At 45.8% G+C, this 18,761-nt stretch overlaps 1 protein-coding gene across 36 annotated transcripts in view; it reads left to right on the forward strand.

Annotated features, from left to right (window-relative positions):
- tcf7l2 (transcription factor 7 like 2) overlaps positions 1-18,761 on the forward strand; it is a 90,367-nt gene that overhangs the window by 19,053 nt on the left and 52,553 nt on the right. For 32 of the 36 annotated variants that reach the window (XM_071461677.1, XM_071461678.1, XM_071461679.1 and 29 more), the window contains exon 4: positions 12,246-12,347. The exons of the other annotated variants lie outside the window; for them this stretch is intronic. In XM_071461677.1, the coding sequence (XP_071317778.1) occupies positions 12,246-12,347 (102 nt within the window). The remainder of the gene's footprint in view (positions 1-12,245; positions 12,348-18,761) is intronic. 36 annotated transcript variants of the gene reach the window in all.

Genomic DNA, 18,761 nt, shown 5'->3' on the forward strand with positions numbered 1-18,761 from the left:
ATATGGGCCTTTTAAGCAACAGGAAATTGCAGCACAGAAATGGCAAAAAACACGTGTAACTTTCAAATATTGCGATTGGTATCATCCTCATAAACTTAGCATGCAGGCAGCCAGCTGAGAGTGTGCTAAACTGATTCCGGTAACTTTTGGTTATCGTGCATATTGGAATACTGAACACTTATTTTCTCGAGCATTCGAGTTCACATTCTTCCCTCTCGACAAAATGATATAACACTCAAACAACACCCCGCCGCATATTTTCTTCCAGACATTCGTAAAGTGACCTGGCAGCTGTTGAGAAGTGGGGGAGTGGGGGTAAAGGTTTATATTCTTCCGCCTACTCCTGTTCTCTCTCTCTTTCTCCAGTCTTTCTGTATCACTTATTTCTCCGTCAGCAGGGTCTATTATATCTTATCTCCTGCACCCTCCTCCACTGCTCGTTTTCCCCTGCTCTTCCTCCATCTCTGAGGGCCGTGACTTTAAAGGAATCTGCGCCTTGATGAGCTCAACCAGCAGCACTGACAGGAAGGCCAGATGAGTGGACCGGCCGCTTTGATGGTGCCACTGACGCATATGTTTTAGTGGCGTGGTGGCATTTTCCTAAACCTCTCCTACCTGACGTCCAGGTTTCTCTTGAGAATATCTTGAATACTCTGAAGTCCCAACTTCCTGCAGTGTGTGAATGTGCGTGGGGCGGAGGGAGGTGAGGCGGGCTCAGGGCCGATCGATGTCAAATTCAGGTGTGTCCTCCTGGCATGCTCGGTGAGCTGGATGGCTGGCAAACCTGGGGTTAGAGGTGTGGGAGGGGCTCTGGGAGGGTGGGTGGGTGGGGGGGCAGTTGGGTGTGTGTGTGTGTGTGTGTGTGCGCGCGTGTGTGTGGGGAGGGGGTTGAGATCGACGGGATACGTGGGAAGGAAGGGCTTGCTGTCAGCCAGCTGGACCTCTTAATCCTACAGCCTTGGGGAAAGGGTGTGTGAGTGCGTTTGTGCGTGTGTGAGTGTGTGTGAGTGTGTGTGTGTGTGGATTGTGTTTGTCTCGTAGAGATTTGTCAATTTTAGCACACCTCTGCCCCACTCTTTGGCCCAGCTGAGCCCACAGTGTGTGTGTGTGTCTGTGTGTTGTGCTCCAGCGAGAGACAACCAGGATTTCATGTGCACTGTGTTTACTGTAGTCCTCACTTTAACGGCACACTGTATATTTATGTCGAGACGACACAGCCTCTCACCCCCTTGATGTTGGAGAGGCACTGGGGGTTGGTACGAGGTGGAAGTCGGGGAGGGAGGGAGGGGGGAGTGTCCCGTGTTGCTGGTTGAGGATGGGGAGGGATGAGGGGGAAGTTGTGAGGGCAGCAAACACTGCCAGCGCCCCCCACCCCCCCAACCCTTCTCCGCCCCATCCCATCCCATTCCCTGCCTTCATGCCCAGCCCTCTCAGAGTATCAAACGCCTGTTCTCTAAAACTCATGTGTGTGTGTGTGTGTGTGTGTGTGTGCGTGCATGTGCGTGTGTGCGTGCACTCTGTCCCTCTCTACGTCACAGTGTAACTAAGTGACTGATTGCGTCACGGCCTTGTCATTCATTAGACACAAAACATACTGTTTAGCCAAATTCCATGCAAGCCTCCTGTATTTTTTTTTTCTTTTGCTCTCCAGCACCCTTTCTCTCTCCCTCCCTCTCTCTCCCTCTCTCTCCCTCTCTCTCTCTCCCTCTCTCTCTGCCCCACTCTCTCTCTTTTGGCGTAGACTTTTGCATATATCACAGGCTGGCAGGCTAAGAGCTTGGGACTTCCCCACGCCACACTCCAAGCCTTTGATCCTTTGCTTTGGAGGTAACATCAAAAGGAGAGGCATAGAAAGGCAGCTACTACTGTGAAGTTCAATGTTCAACTTGATGGCTTGGCTGAGGGCTTTTTTTCCTCTCTCCTCCCCCCCACCCCCCCACCCCCCCTCACCTCCCTCCCTCCCTCCCTCCCTCCCTCCTCCCGCTGCTCCCTCGATCCCTTCGCTGCATCCCTCAGCTGACAAAAACACACAGTTTGTAGCCAAGGGTTTTTTTGTTTTTTTTTTGTGTGTGTGTCTCTGACCTCACCTCCATAGAACCTATCTGGCATAAAACAAGACCTCCTCCCCGTAAAAACTCAGATACACAGATGGTGTACACAAAGATGCAGTCGTTTCTTTTTGACGGTGTGGTAAAAGGTGCAGTTCCAGTGCCCGGCCCTTCCCTTTCTCTCTGTGTGGGTAACCTGCAGCATCCTTTTTTTTTGCAGCTGGTTGCGTCAATGCCAATCCAGGCCCGTTGCTGCGGCGGCGGCGGCGGTAGATATGTTACCTGCAGGAAAAAGGCATCAAGTTAAAGCATTTGCTGCATTTTCTGCCATTCTTGTTTCCTTGTGCTCACTGTCACATCGTCTGTGAGAAAAAGAGTGTGTCAGGAAACACTGTTTGTTTTTTTTTTTCCCCAGCTGCTTGGGTTTCTGTGTTGACATGGGGCACGTACAGCTTGCAATAATTCGTTCGCAGGAAAACAAACGATTTTCATAATGAAAGCCGCCACTGAGTTTCTTATGCAAACTCTCTTAAATTAAGGAAGTGTCAGATGGAGCTATGCATTCCAGGTCAAAGCCAGGCTTTCCTGTGCTGTAGTCAACTGCATTTAAATGACACAGACTTGATAAGGCGATCCAGAAAGATGAGGTGCTCCACTAAATGCTTTTTCGTTTTTTTATGAGCTTCCCTGTCTGACTTTGCCAATTAGCAAAGGCGTGTGTCCTGCTTTTTCTTCTCCTCTTTCTCCCTTTTTTCACTGCTCCAACTCTCTTTCTAGATACACACTCTTTCTATCATGTTCCCACACACACACACACACCGCTGTACGCACACCAAGCACACGTTTCACGTTTGGTGTATCATTAGCTTAGTGTGCGGGGAGGCGTGCGAGCCCGGGCTCTCTCCTGCCTTATCTCCATGTCAATCACAGCGTGTGTGTGAACATCAGTTGTAATGATCTCCATCCAGCCTGTCGGTGCGTGTTAGCGCCTGGCTTCCCTCGCCCCCGGAGCAAGCCGTTCCCTAGCTAATAGATGCAAAATTAAGCTGATCAATAGATGGCCTCAGCTCATTATTGACATGTTATTGCGGTGTGGGATTTTTTGTCCGGGGGTTTTATACAGAGCTAGCCAGATGCAAGGCAGGAGGAGCAAAAAAAAAAAAAAAAAAAAAAAAAAGTTAGCGAAATGGCTCAGGCCACTTTAATTCAAACCTGATATTACATTAAGATAATTTATTCTCACTCAGTCTCCTGAATGTCATATTTTAGATGCCAGAGCTATTTCCTATTTATATGACTCGTCCTATCGGAGGAGCAATCACCTGCTCAGTGGTAGGAAATGAGATGGAGACTTTGTAAAACGCCATATTAAAGATTCATCAATAATTGGCATGTGTGCTGCTGTTTGTGTTGCGTGGGGTTGGTGGTGGGGTTGGGAGGGTGGGTGGGTGGGGGTTGATCACCATGTGATTGAGCTAAGTGGTAATTAACTATGAGAGAGGTGTGTGTGTGTGTGTTTCTTTTTGAGCTTGTGCTTGCAGCTGTACGCGTACATACATGAAGACGCCATGCACTGCTGTGTGTGTCAGGGAAAAGGTGGGGAGGGTGATGTGGAGGGTGCGTCACTGACAGAAATGATTTGGAGGTGAGCGCTGGGGCGATGTGGTCAGGGTAGGGAAGGACAGGAGGGATGAGGAGGGGTGGAGTGGGGGGTTGGTTGGGGTGGGAGCCACCCACTCCGGCCCGAACCACAAAGCTGCCTCCCCTGACCTTCCTCAGGTCTTATTGTCATGGAAGCATCTCCCATTTTAATGAGCTCCAATAACCAAGCCCTTATTACTTATTTATTCATTAAGCTACCGTGGCAAAGCAGCAGTACCCCACTGTGTGAGTGTGCATGTAATTGCTTGTGTGGGAATTTTTTTTTTTTTTTTTCCCCCTCCCTCCATGCACAATATCATAGTAAAAATACCATGTTAAGCAACAGCAGTAATAAGTTAGGTTAAAGCTAATTGAACCTAAAATAGATAGCTCAAAGCTGATGTATTAGCCTCGTTGGTTTGGTTACAAATCTATAACCTGAAACCATATTTGAGATTTGAACCGAAAGCCTTAAAATTCTGGGCTGTAGGTATGCTGAGGGAGCAGGCCTCATGAATATGGAGGCTGAACTGCTTCAAGGTGTATGTGCAAGTGTGAAAAAGACACAAAACAGGCTGAATGTTTGTTGGTTTCGTATGATGCTTCTGTGAAGATTAATTGCCTGTTGGTATGTGTGTGTGACGCCTTCGACATAATGCTTTCTGATTGATGAATATGCGTAGGTGGAACTGTGTGATAGCGTGTAGTGTTTTCAGAATATACGCAGTCTTTGTGAAGCCTGAGAGTGTACACATTCTCTCCCTCTGAGGCATGTTTCATAGCTTCCTTATAACCAGTCTACCGTTTAACTAATTCATAGTGAACTCTCGCAGAACAAAACCAGACACCCAACATCAAGGGCAGCGTTCAGCTCTCCTCCAGCACAATACCAAATACAGCGTTCTCCAGCAGAACGTGGGCGCTGCAATCAGCTTACTTTTCTCCCTCAGCAGAGCTCAGCTGCTTTTCACCTTTTTAACTCTACCCTCCACGCCCCTAACCCTGCTTCCTGCAAGCAGAGGTAAGCATGTTGTGAGCGTATGAGTTGCCCAACCTCTTCACCTTCCCAGCTCCTGGCCTGGCCTTGCGTAAGGGGCTCAGACACACCTGGGCCTGCAGACGTGCCCGTTCACCTCCATGTTGCCTCTAAGTAGGTCAGTGTGTACGAAACTCCAACCAGGGAAGTCCAGGTTGTGATCTTTGCCCTGTCAGTCCAGCAGCCTGCTTCTGCTGAGTGGTGGGTTCCTCTACTGATTACCATTGATAATGATGCTTATTTAAATGTACAGGATTTCACAATGCAAACCAACTCTAAACGCCCAGACTAAGGTAATAGTTGAAGCAGATATTTACATGAGTTAGAGACATTTCAGAAGATGATGTCATTTCATACTCAAACTGAGGCATGAGGGACGTGTGGGAGCCTCCAAACTAACACTAAAAACAAACAAACAGGAAAACAGAGTATGTAGAAACACATGCCAAAGGCATCTGGATTTGCTATTTTAACCTTGAAGAGGTTTCACTCCTCATCCAGGATACATATTAGATCTCTAGATCTGATAAGTGGCAAAACATCCTCATGACAAAACCAGTCAGTCCAGCTGGCTTTGGCTGAGGACACCTAGATATCCTGTTACCTGGATGACTGAAAATATTAGGAAGGAAACTAGATGGACTTGTTTACCACGTTGATGATTTGATAGAGCACTGTAATACAAGGATGTAGTTGGAGCTTTAGCTGCAACAACAACAACAACAACAAAAAAACAAACTTCATGCTCTGACTTTGTAAAATAAGTCTTTTCCATCCAGATATTTTGAAGCCTTTGTGGCAGGAACACAAAATCAGAACATAAAAAGTAACTATTGACGAGTAATCCCACTATGCTGATTCATTAGGTTAACTGTAATTACAGCTCTATTAGGAGTAAGTAAGGCACATCGATTAAGCTGCATATATTACCACTGCAACAATCCTAGCTTCTGGCTTCATAACATGTAACCCACTCAATTGTAGAAGCCAACAAAAGCCCAGGTTATATTTGTGTCTGAGTAAAGGAAAAGAAAGAAAGAAAGGGAGAGTCAGTCAGATAGAAGAGCAGCGAGTGCAGCTCTGTGAAGCGGGAGAAACACCTGAAAGCAGAAGCATTCTGCAGCAGAGCCTGATGCTAAAGGTGCCAGAGCGCCTGTTCATTAGCGGGGCTGATGGAAGACTAGCCAGCTCCTGCTGGCCTTCACCCTCCCTGCCACTATTTATAGAGCAGCCAAGAGATACTCCTAATGACACAGGGAGAGGGACAGTGGGAAAGGGGAGGGGTGCAAAAGTCAGAAATCGAATGCTGTTTACTTTCTGAGGCTCGCTGAGAAGTTGGTGTGTTCTGGACTGCAATCATGTCACCCCTCCACTTCCTTAGGGAACACTGAACCGTATGTGCATCCAGGTGTAATCTCTGCTATAGTCTGTCGTCATCCGATCAGTTTAATTTTAGGTAGTGAACTGTGTTTCTGCTGAACTTATGACAAGTGTACAGTTTGGTCTCTCTGTGATTGTTGCAGAGAAATGTGTGTCGTGCTGTGTGTTACACAATCCTTTGAAACTTTCCGGTCAATCAGCTGGTGTTTGAACAGCACATTTGTCCACACCTGCTAAGTAAACAGAGTCAGCGCAAAGCCATGCTCACGAAGCAGTGAGCGAGGCTAACCTCCAGAACAGGCCAAATAAAAGTCAAGTGTTCAGGGAAGTAAGTCCAAAGAAAGGACAACAAGCAGATCAGTGAAAAATGAAGCAATTCTCCTCTTTAAAAAAAAAAAAATCAAATCAATTCACTTTCTGAGATATTTTGAACAATAGTAGTGTCAGAAGCCTGTTTCTACTGCCTCATTTTAAGGGGTGAGTTGGGTGGAGAGGATGGAGAGGTCATGTGCACATTCCCTGTGTGGAAAGAAGGCTTATATGAGCGTGTCAGGTTGAGTTTTTCTGTAAGGAAGAGAGAGAGACGGGGAGTTTGAGGTGGAGGTGGAGATTGTTGGCAAACGGGGCAGGGGTAGGAGGTGTGGAGGGGAGGTTTTGAATCAGGTTGGCTGCCCCAGTGCTGTCAGGGCCAGTGGAACCCCCAAGGTGTTCTGGCTTTAGAGTAAATATGGGCCCAGCGGACCCCTTCCTGCCCCAGGGCACACAAACCCCAGGCCTTCCCACATTCCACTTTTATTTTCCTGGTTGCAAAATGCCTCTGGCTATCAGAGCAGGTGGGGTGTTTTTTTTTTTTTTTTTTAATATTTACTCATAAAATGTGCATTAGTAGAACCAAAGCAGCCGTGATGGGCCCTCTTGTGTCGGCTAACTTTCCCCCAGTTTTGTCGAGAAATTCTTGCGCTACTTCCATTTGCTTCCCACTAAACCCATTGGTTTGCACGGCACTCTGGGGCTGGGGAGTTTTTTTTTTGTTGTTTTTTTTTTTTAACCAAGGGGATCTCAAAGGGTCTGTGTTGAATTAAGCTTCTCCCTCCCTCAATTACAGAAAATTACTGTCCCCTCCTCAACAAATTACATGTTTGTATAACCACGTGTTTGCTTCTTCGCTTGCACCTGTGAGTGAGGACAAAGACTGCTGGCAATATCCGCAACAGATCAAGACAATATGCTCAGCTCTCGCTTTTAAAGGGATAAAATTGTAGTCAAACTGGATGTACTAATCTTTTAAGCTCTGTGCAGTTTACTTGCAGAGCTTTGAATGGGCTCCTCTTACTAGCCTTGATCATTTCAGACTTAAATAAAGCTCTTTATAGTAGCAGTCTGATTGGTTTAATCTGCAAGCTGTCAATCCCATCTCTGAGTGCTCTCCCAGAGGAGCTGCCGGGCCTGTCGACCAGAGGATGTTCAAATGTGGGTGAGCATTGTTGTTCAGGTGTGCACGTGTAAGTACATGTACAGTATGCTGGGGAGGGGTCACTGTGAAGGCGCATGTGTTATCTGTACACACTGACTGCGCTGTGGTACGAGGAGGCCGCAGATGGGCTGAAGATCCGCTGGACTCTGTGGATCAACAACCAGCTTCCATATGCTGACTCTAAACCCAAGCTGCTATCTGTCTGTCTGTCTGTGTCTGTCTCTCCTCCTCCCGCTCGCATCGCTCACATGGCAGGAACGTTCCACGGATCCCCAGTGGTCCGCATCATCTGTCCCACGGTCCCCTGCTGGAAGGTTGACCAGTGTTTGGGAGCCATATTGGCACATAAGGAGCTCCGTTTGTTTGATTGGTCTCAAGCCCTCTGCTCTTAATCCAAAACAAAACGAACAAGCCGTGCGGTGGCTGCTGAGCCAGCCGCCAGGCCGCATGTGATAAACACATCAGATGGGGGGGGGTTTGATGGAAAAAGAGCTGGTTGTTGACCAGAAACGGGCAGAACAATCCTGCACTTTGCATGTCAGTCGTTCACACTGAAAAATTTATGAGTAAGACTTTTGTTTTTTTTTTTGTCTTTTGTCAATGGCACATATTGATGTTTGGTAAATGTTTGATAGGATGTGGAGAAAAAAAAGTTTATTTTTGGGAAGATCAGAGTCTAGTGCTGGTACCAGGAAGAAGGGGTGTTTGAGGCCAAATTGCTTCTGTGGCAGCTTGTTGAATTAATAACAACAGTGGTAGAGGCTTAGTCTGTGAGGGTGATGTGCTAGAGCGCTCAGGATGCCCCTCCATTTGTCTTCAACCTGCTTCCCCTCTGCCACGAGCTGTGACACTGGGACCTGGGCCCCCAGCTTGTTTTCACTGCGATGACAGTCAGTGTGGATCTGGGTTAACACTGCAGCTCATAACATGCCAAACCTGGGTGCAGCAGGAGTCACTCACGTATGGGCGAGCGGTCCAGCATGCAAGCGCTTGCATGCTTAAAAATAGTACAGTAACAAAATAGTGTGAGACTATTTGATCAATAGAGAATCAATCGTCAAAAAACTATTGGAGACAAATTGAAGACATCGCCTCAAAACCTCTCGGTCTAACTCATTTTACAGACTAATTGGCTCATTTAAAAAATAACACAAAATAATCAATAGTGGAAATGATTATTTGTTGTAGCCCTTGTAAACAACCCCCCCCCCCCCCCCCCACTCCCACCATCACTACCACCAACTCCCTTCTTATGCTTGGGAAAGCACTAGTGGACAGGAAAACCGGGACAGTGAGAGTGAGTTCATCCCTCTGTAAGGATTTAGAGGACTCCCTTGTCTTTCACTTCATCAGAGACAATTGAGTCATTCAGCTCCCATTGTGGGACTGGCCAGGCGGGGAGGGGCGCAGGGTAGGGGGAAGAGAACGGGCGAGAGGGGGGGGGTGAGGAGAAGGAGAAGCCGTCTGCTGCACAACCCGGAGCTGGAGCACAACCACAACCTCTTACAGGGTGGGGGTCTGTCAAGGGGGGCTGGTTAGTGTTTGTGTGTGTGAGAGTCAGGGGTGGGGGGGTGGGGGGGACGACGACAGAGGAGAGGAGAGAGTTATCCTGGAACTCCGGAGCAATTTGTCACATTGGAATGGCTCTTGAGTTACCCGGGGGGCCCCCTCATAGCAGGAGAGTTTTCAGGTCGCAGAGTGGGGAACTGGGAGGGGTTTGGAGTGGCAGAGAGGGGTCAGAGGTCACGGGCCTACTCAAGCCCAGGCGGTGTGTCCGTTAGTAGGGCAGACGGGCGGGTGGAGAAAGAGAGAGGGAGAGAGAGAGTGAGAGAGAGAGAGAGAGGAAGGAGGCCAAGAAGGGGGTGGTCGGAAAGCCCGGTGCTTGCCAGGGCTCCGTTTTCCTTGGCATGCTTGTAAAACCTGCAGGAGAGATTAGTGTGTGAGAACATTTGCAATAGCTGGGCTGAAGAGGAGCCACTTGTCAGGGCATGCGCTCCGGCACCCTCCCTCTCTCTGTAGTCTTTCGAAGTCTCTCTGCCCCATTGCCACACTCAGGGGTGTCACCTTCACGCTCCTTACCCATCTCCTCAGAATGTCCTCTCGACCCTTCTGCCAGCTGCAGCTGTGTTTGAATATTTGCATGTGTGAGCATGTGTGCACACGCAATGGCAGGACTTTCCCATGGACTAGACCCCCCCCCCCCCCCCCACCCTCCACCTCTCGCCCTTCTGGCACCAATGGACACTGTCTTGAATTACCTCATAGATGACAGCAGCCCCGTCACTCTCTTCCTCCTCTTTTCCTGTTACAGCAACACCCCCCTGTCCTCCTCCTCTCTCCCCTTCATGGCAATTAATACCCAGTGTGGGGGGTCCATAAAAAACCCGCAGGACCTCAACTCTGGAGTTTTTACAACCTTTCCTTTTTCCACTCTCAGGACATACAAACAAGCATAAACAAACCCAGTTTTTTAGCAGTAAAAGCCATCTTGGGGTCATAAATGAGTGGTAGCGGTGGAGAAAGACCAGGCAGCAAACAGTTTTTTTTTCTTTGCAGGGGCTGTAACCGAGGACATGGAGTCAATAACTCCCTCCAGCGTCTACCACTGGCAGGCACCCCACAGTGAACTCTTCGCTAATTACCACTGATATAGACACAGTCTCAGGAAGGGTCGCGACACACTCACTCTCTGACCAGCTCTCTCTCACACACACACACACACACACACACTCTGTCTCAGACATGCATACAAACTAGCGGTCACCCTCGCTGAATGGCAACACAAATTGAATTAATGTACCTGCCTCTCCATACAGGAGCCAAACTGCTACTAGAGAGCCACAGCTTGGTTCCTTCGGCACTTCATGGACTGTGTTAAAGACAGGGAGGACTGGGCGAAGGTTGTGAATTATAATAAGGCAAAACTTTTTGTCACCACGTGCCAAAATGTGATCTGGGCTCTGGGCCAATAATTATACCGAGATAAATATGAAATGTTACAGGATTGCATGAACTTCTGACGTCACTACAGCAAAGAGGCTTGTGATCTCAATCATTCATGAAATATAATATAAATGATCTTGAAATGAAGTAATAAACTCAAAACAGAAATACTGTTTAAAAGATTTCTTGATAATGTTGATGTTTTATGCCCAGATGGTGTCATGGGCCCAGATCCAGGTCTAAGTACATTAATGCAGGGTTTACCCCTTTCCTATTTTTAATGACACTGCGTTTTCCTTTGAAATATCTGTGGCACCGAGGTTACAAAATAGGCCTTCGCTTCCTTTGTAGTAATTAGCCAGCACCAGTGATTGTTCTCATCTCTGTTCTTCTGTTTGAAATTCTTGACAAAATCCTGCTTTTAATGCCAAAATTTGGATTTCATGAAGATTCATTTGAGTGTGTGAAATTGAATAGACTTTATCAATAAATGCTTTATGTTTTATGCATCTTTTTTTCGAATGAGTTTGTCATTGCCTCAGCAAATCCAGACACTGATGTTTGAATGTAATGTAGCTGCAGCAAGTGGTTTTTTCCAAAGGTCTTTGGTTATACACTGTTTATAGCCGCTGCCCCTGATATTGAGTTCCACACTAGTTTCCCCTTTTTACAGTTTTTCGACCTTTCACCTCTCAGTGCCTCAGAGCTGAAACAGCTGCTGTGACCTCTTTCCCTCAAACTAGGTGGCCGTGACACTGATAAGCAGAGCTTGGACCACATACTCTAACAAAGTCAACACCGGGCAGCCAGTGGCTGAAATCTACAGGGAGTGACAGCAGATTTGGATTGTTTGTCCTGTTTTACGATGATTAAATATATGAAGATGAGGAATAGAGCCTCTCCTGCTTGTTTTAAAGAAGACGCACAAAGTAGAACATTTTAGGTAGAACAGTCAACACAGCACATGTCATCAAATTAAAAGGACTCCACCCAGTTTATAACGCAGACAGATGTTTCTCATGACCCTTGTTTCTGCTTATCTGGTTTTCTGTGCTTGTGTGTTTGAGTGAGAGAGAGAGAGAGGGTGGGTGGGAGAAAAAGAGAGAGAATCAGAAACTTCTGATAGAGGCCAAGTCAATCATTTATGGGGGCAGTCAGGAGGTTTAGCCTCAGAGGAGCGTGGTGAGACACCACGCTTTAACCTCTTTATGGGTTCCAATAAAACTCTGACAACAGTCACATTTATGACATTAGGTCATCTTAAAGCCATAAGCTGTGTACAATACTACTGCTAACCTCTGCCCTCCCCAAACTCTAAATTAGTGACCTAATGAAAGCCAAAGCCACTCCTCAGCTACTTGAGAAACAAAATCTTTTTTGTTTTTTGAATTCCTCCTCTCTGTGAAGGAGGCTGGCTACTAAAGCAGTTTAGTGCTGTATATTTCTGGAAAGAAAAAAAGTGTCATTTGGTTTACACAACCACTGTGCGCACTCCTGCTGGACTCGCGGATGCATGCTCGAGGCTGTGTTCACCCCATCCACCATCCGCCTCAAGATCTTTATTTGCTTTTCCATGTTTTTGAGTTTCCACACCCATACACCCGTCAAGAAATGTCGTCTCCCCCTTTTTTTTTTGTCTTATTTTTAATTTGTTCCTTTGGTTTCTGCATTGTTAACATGTTTTGTTTCTTTCTTTCCATTCTGTTTCCTTTCTGCCATTCAGTACCTACAGATGAAATGGCCCCTGCTAGATGTTCAACCAGGAGGTCTTCAAAGTAGACAAGCACTTAAAGATGCCAGGTCCCCGTCACCGGCACACATCGTTGTAAGTAACACTCCGCTCGGTACTTTTCCTCTCTCACCAGCTCTTCTTCCCTTTACTCATGACAGAAAGACAAACAAACCCTGCTTTCCTTCTCTCACCCATGCTGAAAACCTCTTCAGTGTTAAAGCCCTCCCCACCCCCTTTTCCCACTGAATGGATGCTTTAACTGGAAAAAATGCATATTTGTTTGCATTTACCCTTAAATCACAGCCCAGGCAGTTTTATGTAAACTTGTTCTTCTATACGTGCACGTTTTGACAATGAAAGTTTTGTGGGTGGCAGAAAGTGGAGCTTTTGTCTGTCAGTTAGCGATCAGCAGGCGGATGGAGTTGGGGGCTGCGGCTGCGGCAGGTGCAGCAGTTGTTCTTTGGACGGCCACGCCGCCCGTAATCCCAGAGAAAGTGATAACTCCCAGCTCAGCTTTGTACCGAGCTGGATGAAAATGAAAAACTGGCCTCATGTTGACAACTTTTTCATGAGAATGAGCTAATGCTTGGGCTGCTAACATACTGTCTTTGAAGAAAGTGTGGGCGCTCCTTCAACATTGATTACCCTATCCACGGAGTTGGAGGAGAACTCTGGCAGGAGAGTTGGCTGGACCGCCATAGGGGCATACACAGCACATACGCATAACACAGCGTCCACCCCAGGCATGTCAATATCTAAGAGGCTAGCAGCTCTAGAATGAACAGTTGGATGTGAACTTAGCAGTTAGCCAAAGGCATAAAGTTTTCAGGAGGTCAGCGAAAAGGTTGAACATAGGGAGGTGTACGTATGTGGTCACGAGGTTAGCGAGCCAGGAAAATCAATGAGAGTGGGGACTGAGCAGAATTAATGAGGTGACCATGAATGCCCTTGGCCATTATTGGCACAGTTGTTACTTTTTGTTTTGGAGTCCTGCATCTTCTACATATTGTTATAAACATGAAAATTTGAAAAAAAAAAAAAAAAACGCAGAACGATTTTTAGATGGAGCAGCTTTCCAAGTTTGTGTGCTCATGAATACAGCAGCTCCTGCGGTAAAAGTTCAGTGCCGGAGCTAATAACACACAGATGACCCGTTCTTTTGTTTATGTACTCTGTACATCAACACAGTTAGTCGTCGTCATAGCTGTGGAGCTCACGTGGAAGGTAGTGATGATTTTTATCGCGCACGTTATAAGTTATACTGTCAAGAAACAGTGTCCCTCAGAGTCACATTTAACATTTGATCAGTTCAGATTCTTTTACGGTCTGGAATAAAAACCAGTTACTCATAAGTTGGCGAGCCGAGGCCTCCTTGGTATTTTGCCAATTTAAGTTAAGCACATCTTAAAATAGCAGGAGTCGACAAGGTTGCATATTTGAAACAGAAACCTTGTCAAAAGTTGTGTTTAAGACAAAGCGCTAGAGATGACAGTGTTGCTCTGAACAAAACAAGCCCAGCTAAGGCCCTCCTTATCTTCCCCTGTGATGCTGCTGTTATTTTTATACCAAAGAGTTCAGGGGCCTCTTCTTACTCTGTTATTTTAGGAGACGCTGAAAAAGTCCCAGCTTCTATGAAGTCATTAAACTGGTTGTAGGAAGCAAAAGCTGCAGGTAAATACTTTAGGTTTTGTTCTGCTATGAGTCATGTGGCTGTAAATACTCCACCACCTCACATCCACCTAAACTCTTGCTGTAAGTTTTAGAACCAAAGTAAAGTGTAGTGGTTGCAGCCACAAGTTTTTAGAATGTGTTGGTGACGTTATAAAACACATTTTATATACACGTCTTGTTGTTATATATAGTTTTTATTCGATAGCTTAATGATGACCTGGGTGCTAAAATGATCTGTAATTATAACAAAATATTTCTGGGGGTTATTTTTTAGAATACTAAATTTAGGATTTATTTTTCACAGTGTCCACAGACAGTTGTAATACAAACAGTCAAGTGTGCAACACTTAACAGGGCTTGGAACAAACAGACAACACCAGCAACTCATCACAAAACAGAAAGTGGCTGTGGGGCGAAAACAGACTTGAAACAACAAAGATGGACAACCAGTCAAATGGAAGAAATAGGCTTGCACATCGCTGAAGTTCTTCACCAGTTCACAACAACAAAATGTTGTGATTGTACCCAGTGAGTTACATGAAAAGATGATACGAAAATTGGTGATAGATCACAGGTTATTAGCGAGATGTAAAGATGAAGATGTTGGTGAGAAAGTGGCGGTGGAGCAGAATTGTAAAACGTCAGTCAAATGCCAAACTTTGTTTTGGTTCAACTCAGACAAAATACTGAGCAACTGTCTTGTGAACAATGGGTTAATCACTACCAACTTTTCCCAGGCCATAGTTTAGCTCGGGTTAAAGGAACAATAAATTGTGTACAGTAGTTTAACAATAACAGAAAATTGTCAATGCTTTTTTTTTTTTTTTGCATATAATATGCTTATTACATTCATGGTGAGGTTAAAAATACAATTTTATTCTGTTCAATTTTGGGGACACACAGGCAGAGGAACAACAAATGTGATTTAGTCGTGATTAGGATTTGAGGTTTCTAACCACAGATGAGGAAGTGATTTTAGAAAAACCTAAGAAACTAATGAAGCTAAGAGACTTTTGAATTCCAAAGATGTCTTTGCTAGGTGATGAAAACGGTTGGAGTTGATGATAAATATCTCAGTAAATGAAACTTAAATGAAACGTCTGCTTTTTCTCTTCTTTTTTTTTCGGGCTTTAGTTCTGAGCAGAAAGTGGAGGCAAAAGCAGAAGGGAGCGGTGGGAGCGCTGTTAAATGCATATCGTAATTAGTTCTGACACTGATCAATAAGAGAGAATATATTGTAATATTTGTGGTCATATTGCCCAGCCCTAGTGTGATCTGTTTGATAGAGTACACAGGCTGATAAGATCAGAGGCATTGCAGCATCACTGCATAGGCACACAACTCGCTGTTGGCACATGTGATGAAATTGAATGTGAAATGCAGCTTGTATTGTTGGCGCCCCTTCCATCCTGCTCCAGCATCCACCTCTGACTGAGAAGGAAGTGTGATTGAATGTTTCGCTGGTTTGCATCATACTGGCTGCCGTACATATAGAAAAGACAGATTACTGTGGACAGCATCGTGAATGCCAATGATAACCCCACACGGACTCCCGCTGGTGTCACTCAATCAGTCAAGCTTTTTTTTTTTTTTTTACTACAGGATGCAGGCCTGCTTGTTCCAGTACGTGATCCCCTTATCAATTAATTGGACTGTAAACGGTAGTTTCTTTTTGTTTACAAATGCGAAGAAACACTCAGGCACCTTGACCTCTCCCTGCCTGGAGCGCCTGCGGGCTGCACTGGCAGCGATAAGAAGCCGTCGATTGGCCTGCTAGATAACAGCGATCTGAAGCCTGAGTGACCCTGACACAGTTGAAACAACAATAGGCAGACAGTGAGAGATAGAAGGAGATATACAGATGGCTGTAGATAAAGCCTGTTAGAAAGTTGTGGCTGAGGAGAGGGATGGAGGCGAAGGATGGACAGGGGCGGAGAGGCAGACAGACGGTCTGGCTGGAAGGCTCAGGCGAGGCAGGAATACTTGAGGGTCAGCCGAGAAAAGAGGAAGTGACCTCACGCAGGCTGGTCTTTCTGAGGGCACGCAATATGCCCCTGTTTACCATGCTCTCAAAGGGGGCCACGCAGGACCTTTTGAAGTGCCTGACCACCCCGCAGGCAGCCTCGAAACCTGCCGCCGTTGAACTTTTATGCCATTGGCTGAACGTTATTCAATATTTATCCACCTATTGATGTGTCTTTTTTGAGGGAGAGACTCCCAGAAACATTCTTATGCCTCACACAGCTCCTGAGGGACAGACCATAAACAGTCCTTGCTTTGTCAACTTGCCTTTTATTGTGATGTTTTAATTTGCCGTCATGGACTGATAGAGGCTTTGTGGATACTTAGCAGCAGGCTGCGGCTGAAAGCTGGTGGAGGAATTTAGGAAGTGGTGTGTATATGTGTGTTTTGGACCAGTTTCACACTTCTATTATTTAGACTGTGATTACTGCATTAACCCAATAACACAACATAGCATACCATACCAGATTGTTTTGTAAATCCACTATTTAAAGTGTGATAGCATCAACAATGGTGGTGTATAAAGGCCTCTGCAGGAGTCGAGGCTCATGTTGGAAATGTCATGACATCACTTGGCTGACAAGTATCAAACCATCCCATCTTATTTGATCAAACATTTTCATTTTCATATAAAGAACAGTAACTCTAGAACGAGATCTAAAAGCATTTTTAACATGAGTCATTTTCTATGGAATCACTTTTCTTAATTTGCCATTCTGGGAATTAGGGCAGAAACATTCACATGTTAAGAGCCTACACACAAACTACACTCTCCTGACATTCACGTGCGCGCACACACACACACACACGCACACATACACAGCCTTAGAGTCTAGGGCCTAGCCCTGGCTGAACAATGTCTCCATTGTTTTGTGGGCTTTCACTGGCAGCAGGGGACGGCTGGAGTGTTAACCATTTCCCAACTGCACCTCACTGTGTTGTTAGTGTGTGTGAGTGTGTGTGTGTCAGAGGTAGTGAAGCCCAGGGATGAAGAGAGGGAGGGCACTTGTTCCAAGTGTATGGTAATTAGTGTGGAGGAAGTGATGGAATCTGGCCATTTTTACGGCCTGTAAGACCTCCCACCTGAGCCTTTACAACTACTCAACATGCTTATTTTATTCCCATTCACTCTCACTTGTTTCTCTGACCAGTGTGCACTGGAAAGGGGCTGTATGAAAAGACAGACATGTTTTTGATATTATATAAAAAAACACAGCATTTAGCCAAGCATATAGAAAAGACATGCCACAATAACTCTGTGGATCCCCACAATGGGCCAAAGGACTGGACGGGCATGTGACTGCTACTCTATGTTAGTGTTAGAAAAGACACAGCCTGGATCACATTCATCCTCCTTGACCGCTTCTCTGTCCATCTTGGAGGAACGGGGATAAAAAGGGCTTCCTGTGGTCTGAATGGGCCATGCACCTGGGCTGGTCAAACAATTGCTCAGGACTCTGGGAGGCCTGGCCTCCTCAGCTGTTAATGAGCGACCCCACGGTCAGCAGGCACCACCCACACACTGTCCACAGACTTTACCTAGAAGGCTTTCTCTATCCTGACTTAAGCTGACCTTTAGCTGCTCTTTCCCTCTGCATTTCAAGCACTTTTCCAAACAGCCTCTCTCCCTTCCTTTTGTCTTCTTCCTGTGCACGCATCCCTCCATCCACCCTTAACCTTTGCTGCAAGAGAAAGCTCTGTCTCACACATTTATTTATTGTTGTGGTCACTTTTGGACGCAGAGTTACAAAATGCTCTTCGCGTGCAGGATTGGGTGATGTAACAGACGTTACCATTTGGTTCTTATGTCTATAAATGAATTTCCAGAGAGATATTTACTGATTAATTTACATTTACCACGATTGAAGATTTTATCTATATCACCCAGTTCTTTTTTGGCACGTGATCCAGACCTCAGATAGAGAGCATTGTGCCCGTCAGCTGTCTCTCACTGTCTTCTCCAGACAAGATGTTTGTTCATGGGCTCACACTTACATCATCAGCTCGGGACAAAATCTGAGGCCGTCGAGACGTGGCGTCAGGCCCGGGAGCAGTGACAATGAAAATGAGAGCACCTCAGTCATTGTATCTGTCCAGCAGTCTGGACGGCTGCTTGTTCCAACAGACAATCCGCACAGTGTTGGCTTAGTCAGCAACAACAACACAACAGTGACTGAAGAGTCGTCACACTCCTTCATGGACTTCACAGAATACCTAAACTTTTCAAAGTAAAGGTACCTGCTGAATTACCTAGAAGGCCATTTAGCTTTAATAACAATGCTAATGCTTATGCTAAGGGCCAAATGACCAGAATTCAAAATGTCACATTTTTTTGTCAAATGTATGTATTGAATTTGTTAAGAACACTGTTAAGTAGCTTCTCCATTACAACATCTGATTGTAGGAAATGTGAATAGCAGCTCTTTGTATTGTCTGTCCCTGTCCCTGTGTTTGTGTGTGTGTGTGTGTGTGTGTGTGTGTGTGTGTGTGTGTGTGAGTAGCTCTAGGGCCATTGTCGTCTTTTTTTTTTTTTTTTTTCCCTTGCTGTGGTATTTGACCGAGACATAACCCCTGTGAACTTAACCTACCCCATCTAACGTGTGACTCTGTGTTGGACACGCACATTTAAAAGGATAATACATATTTGTATCTGTAAGAGTGTGTGTGTGTGTGTTTCACCAGTAACCACAGTGTTCACTGTTATGAGAAGTTATCAAGCTGGCCCCAGGTTCAAGCACAAGTACAAATACAGCCCAGTGATCTTTGTGCAGAAAAAGCGACCTGCACAGTAGCTTTTATGCACTGGTGCACTTC

Source organism: Trachinotus anak, unplaced genomic scaffold, assembly GCF_046630095.1.
Source record: "Trachinotus anak isolate AG129_WGS33_773 ecotype Australia unplaced genomic scaffold, CSIRO_AGI_Tana_v1 ptg000025l, whole genome shotgun sequence".
NCBI lineage: Eukaryota > Metazoa > Chordata > Actinopteri > Carangiformes > Carangidae > Trachinotus > Trachinotus anak.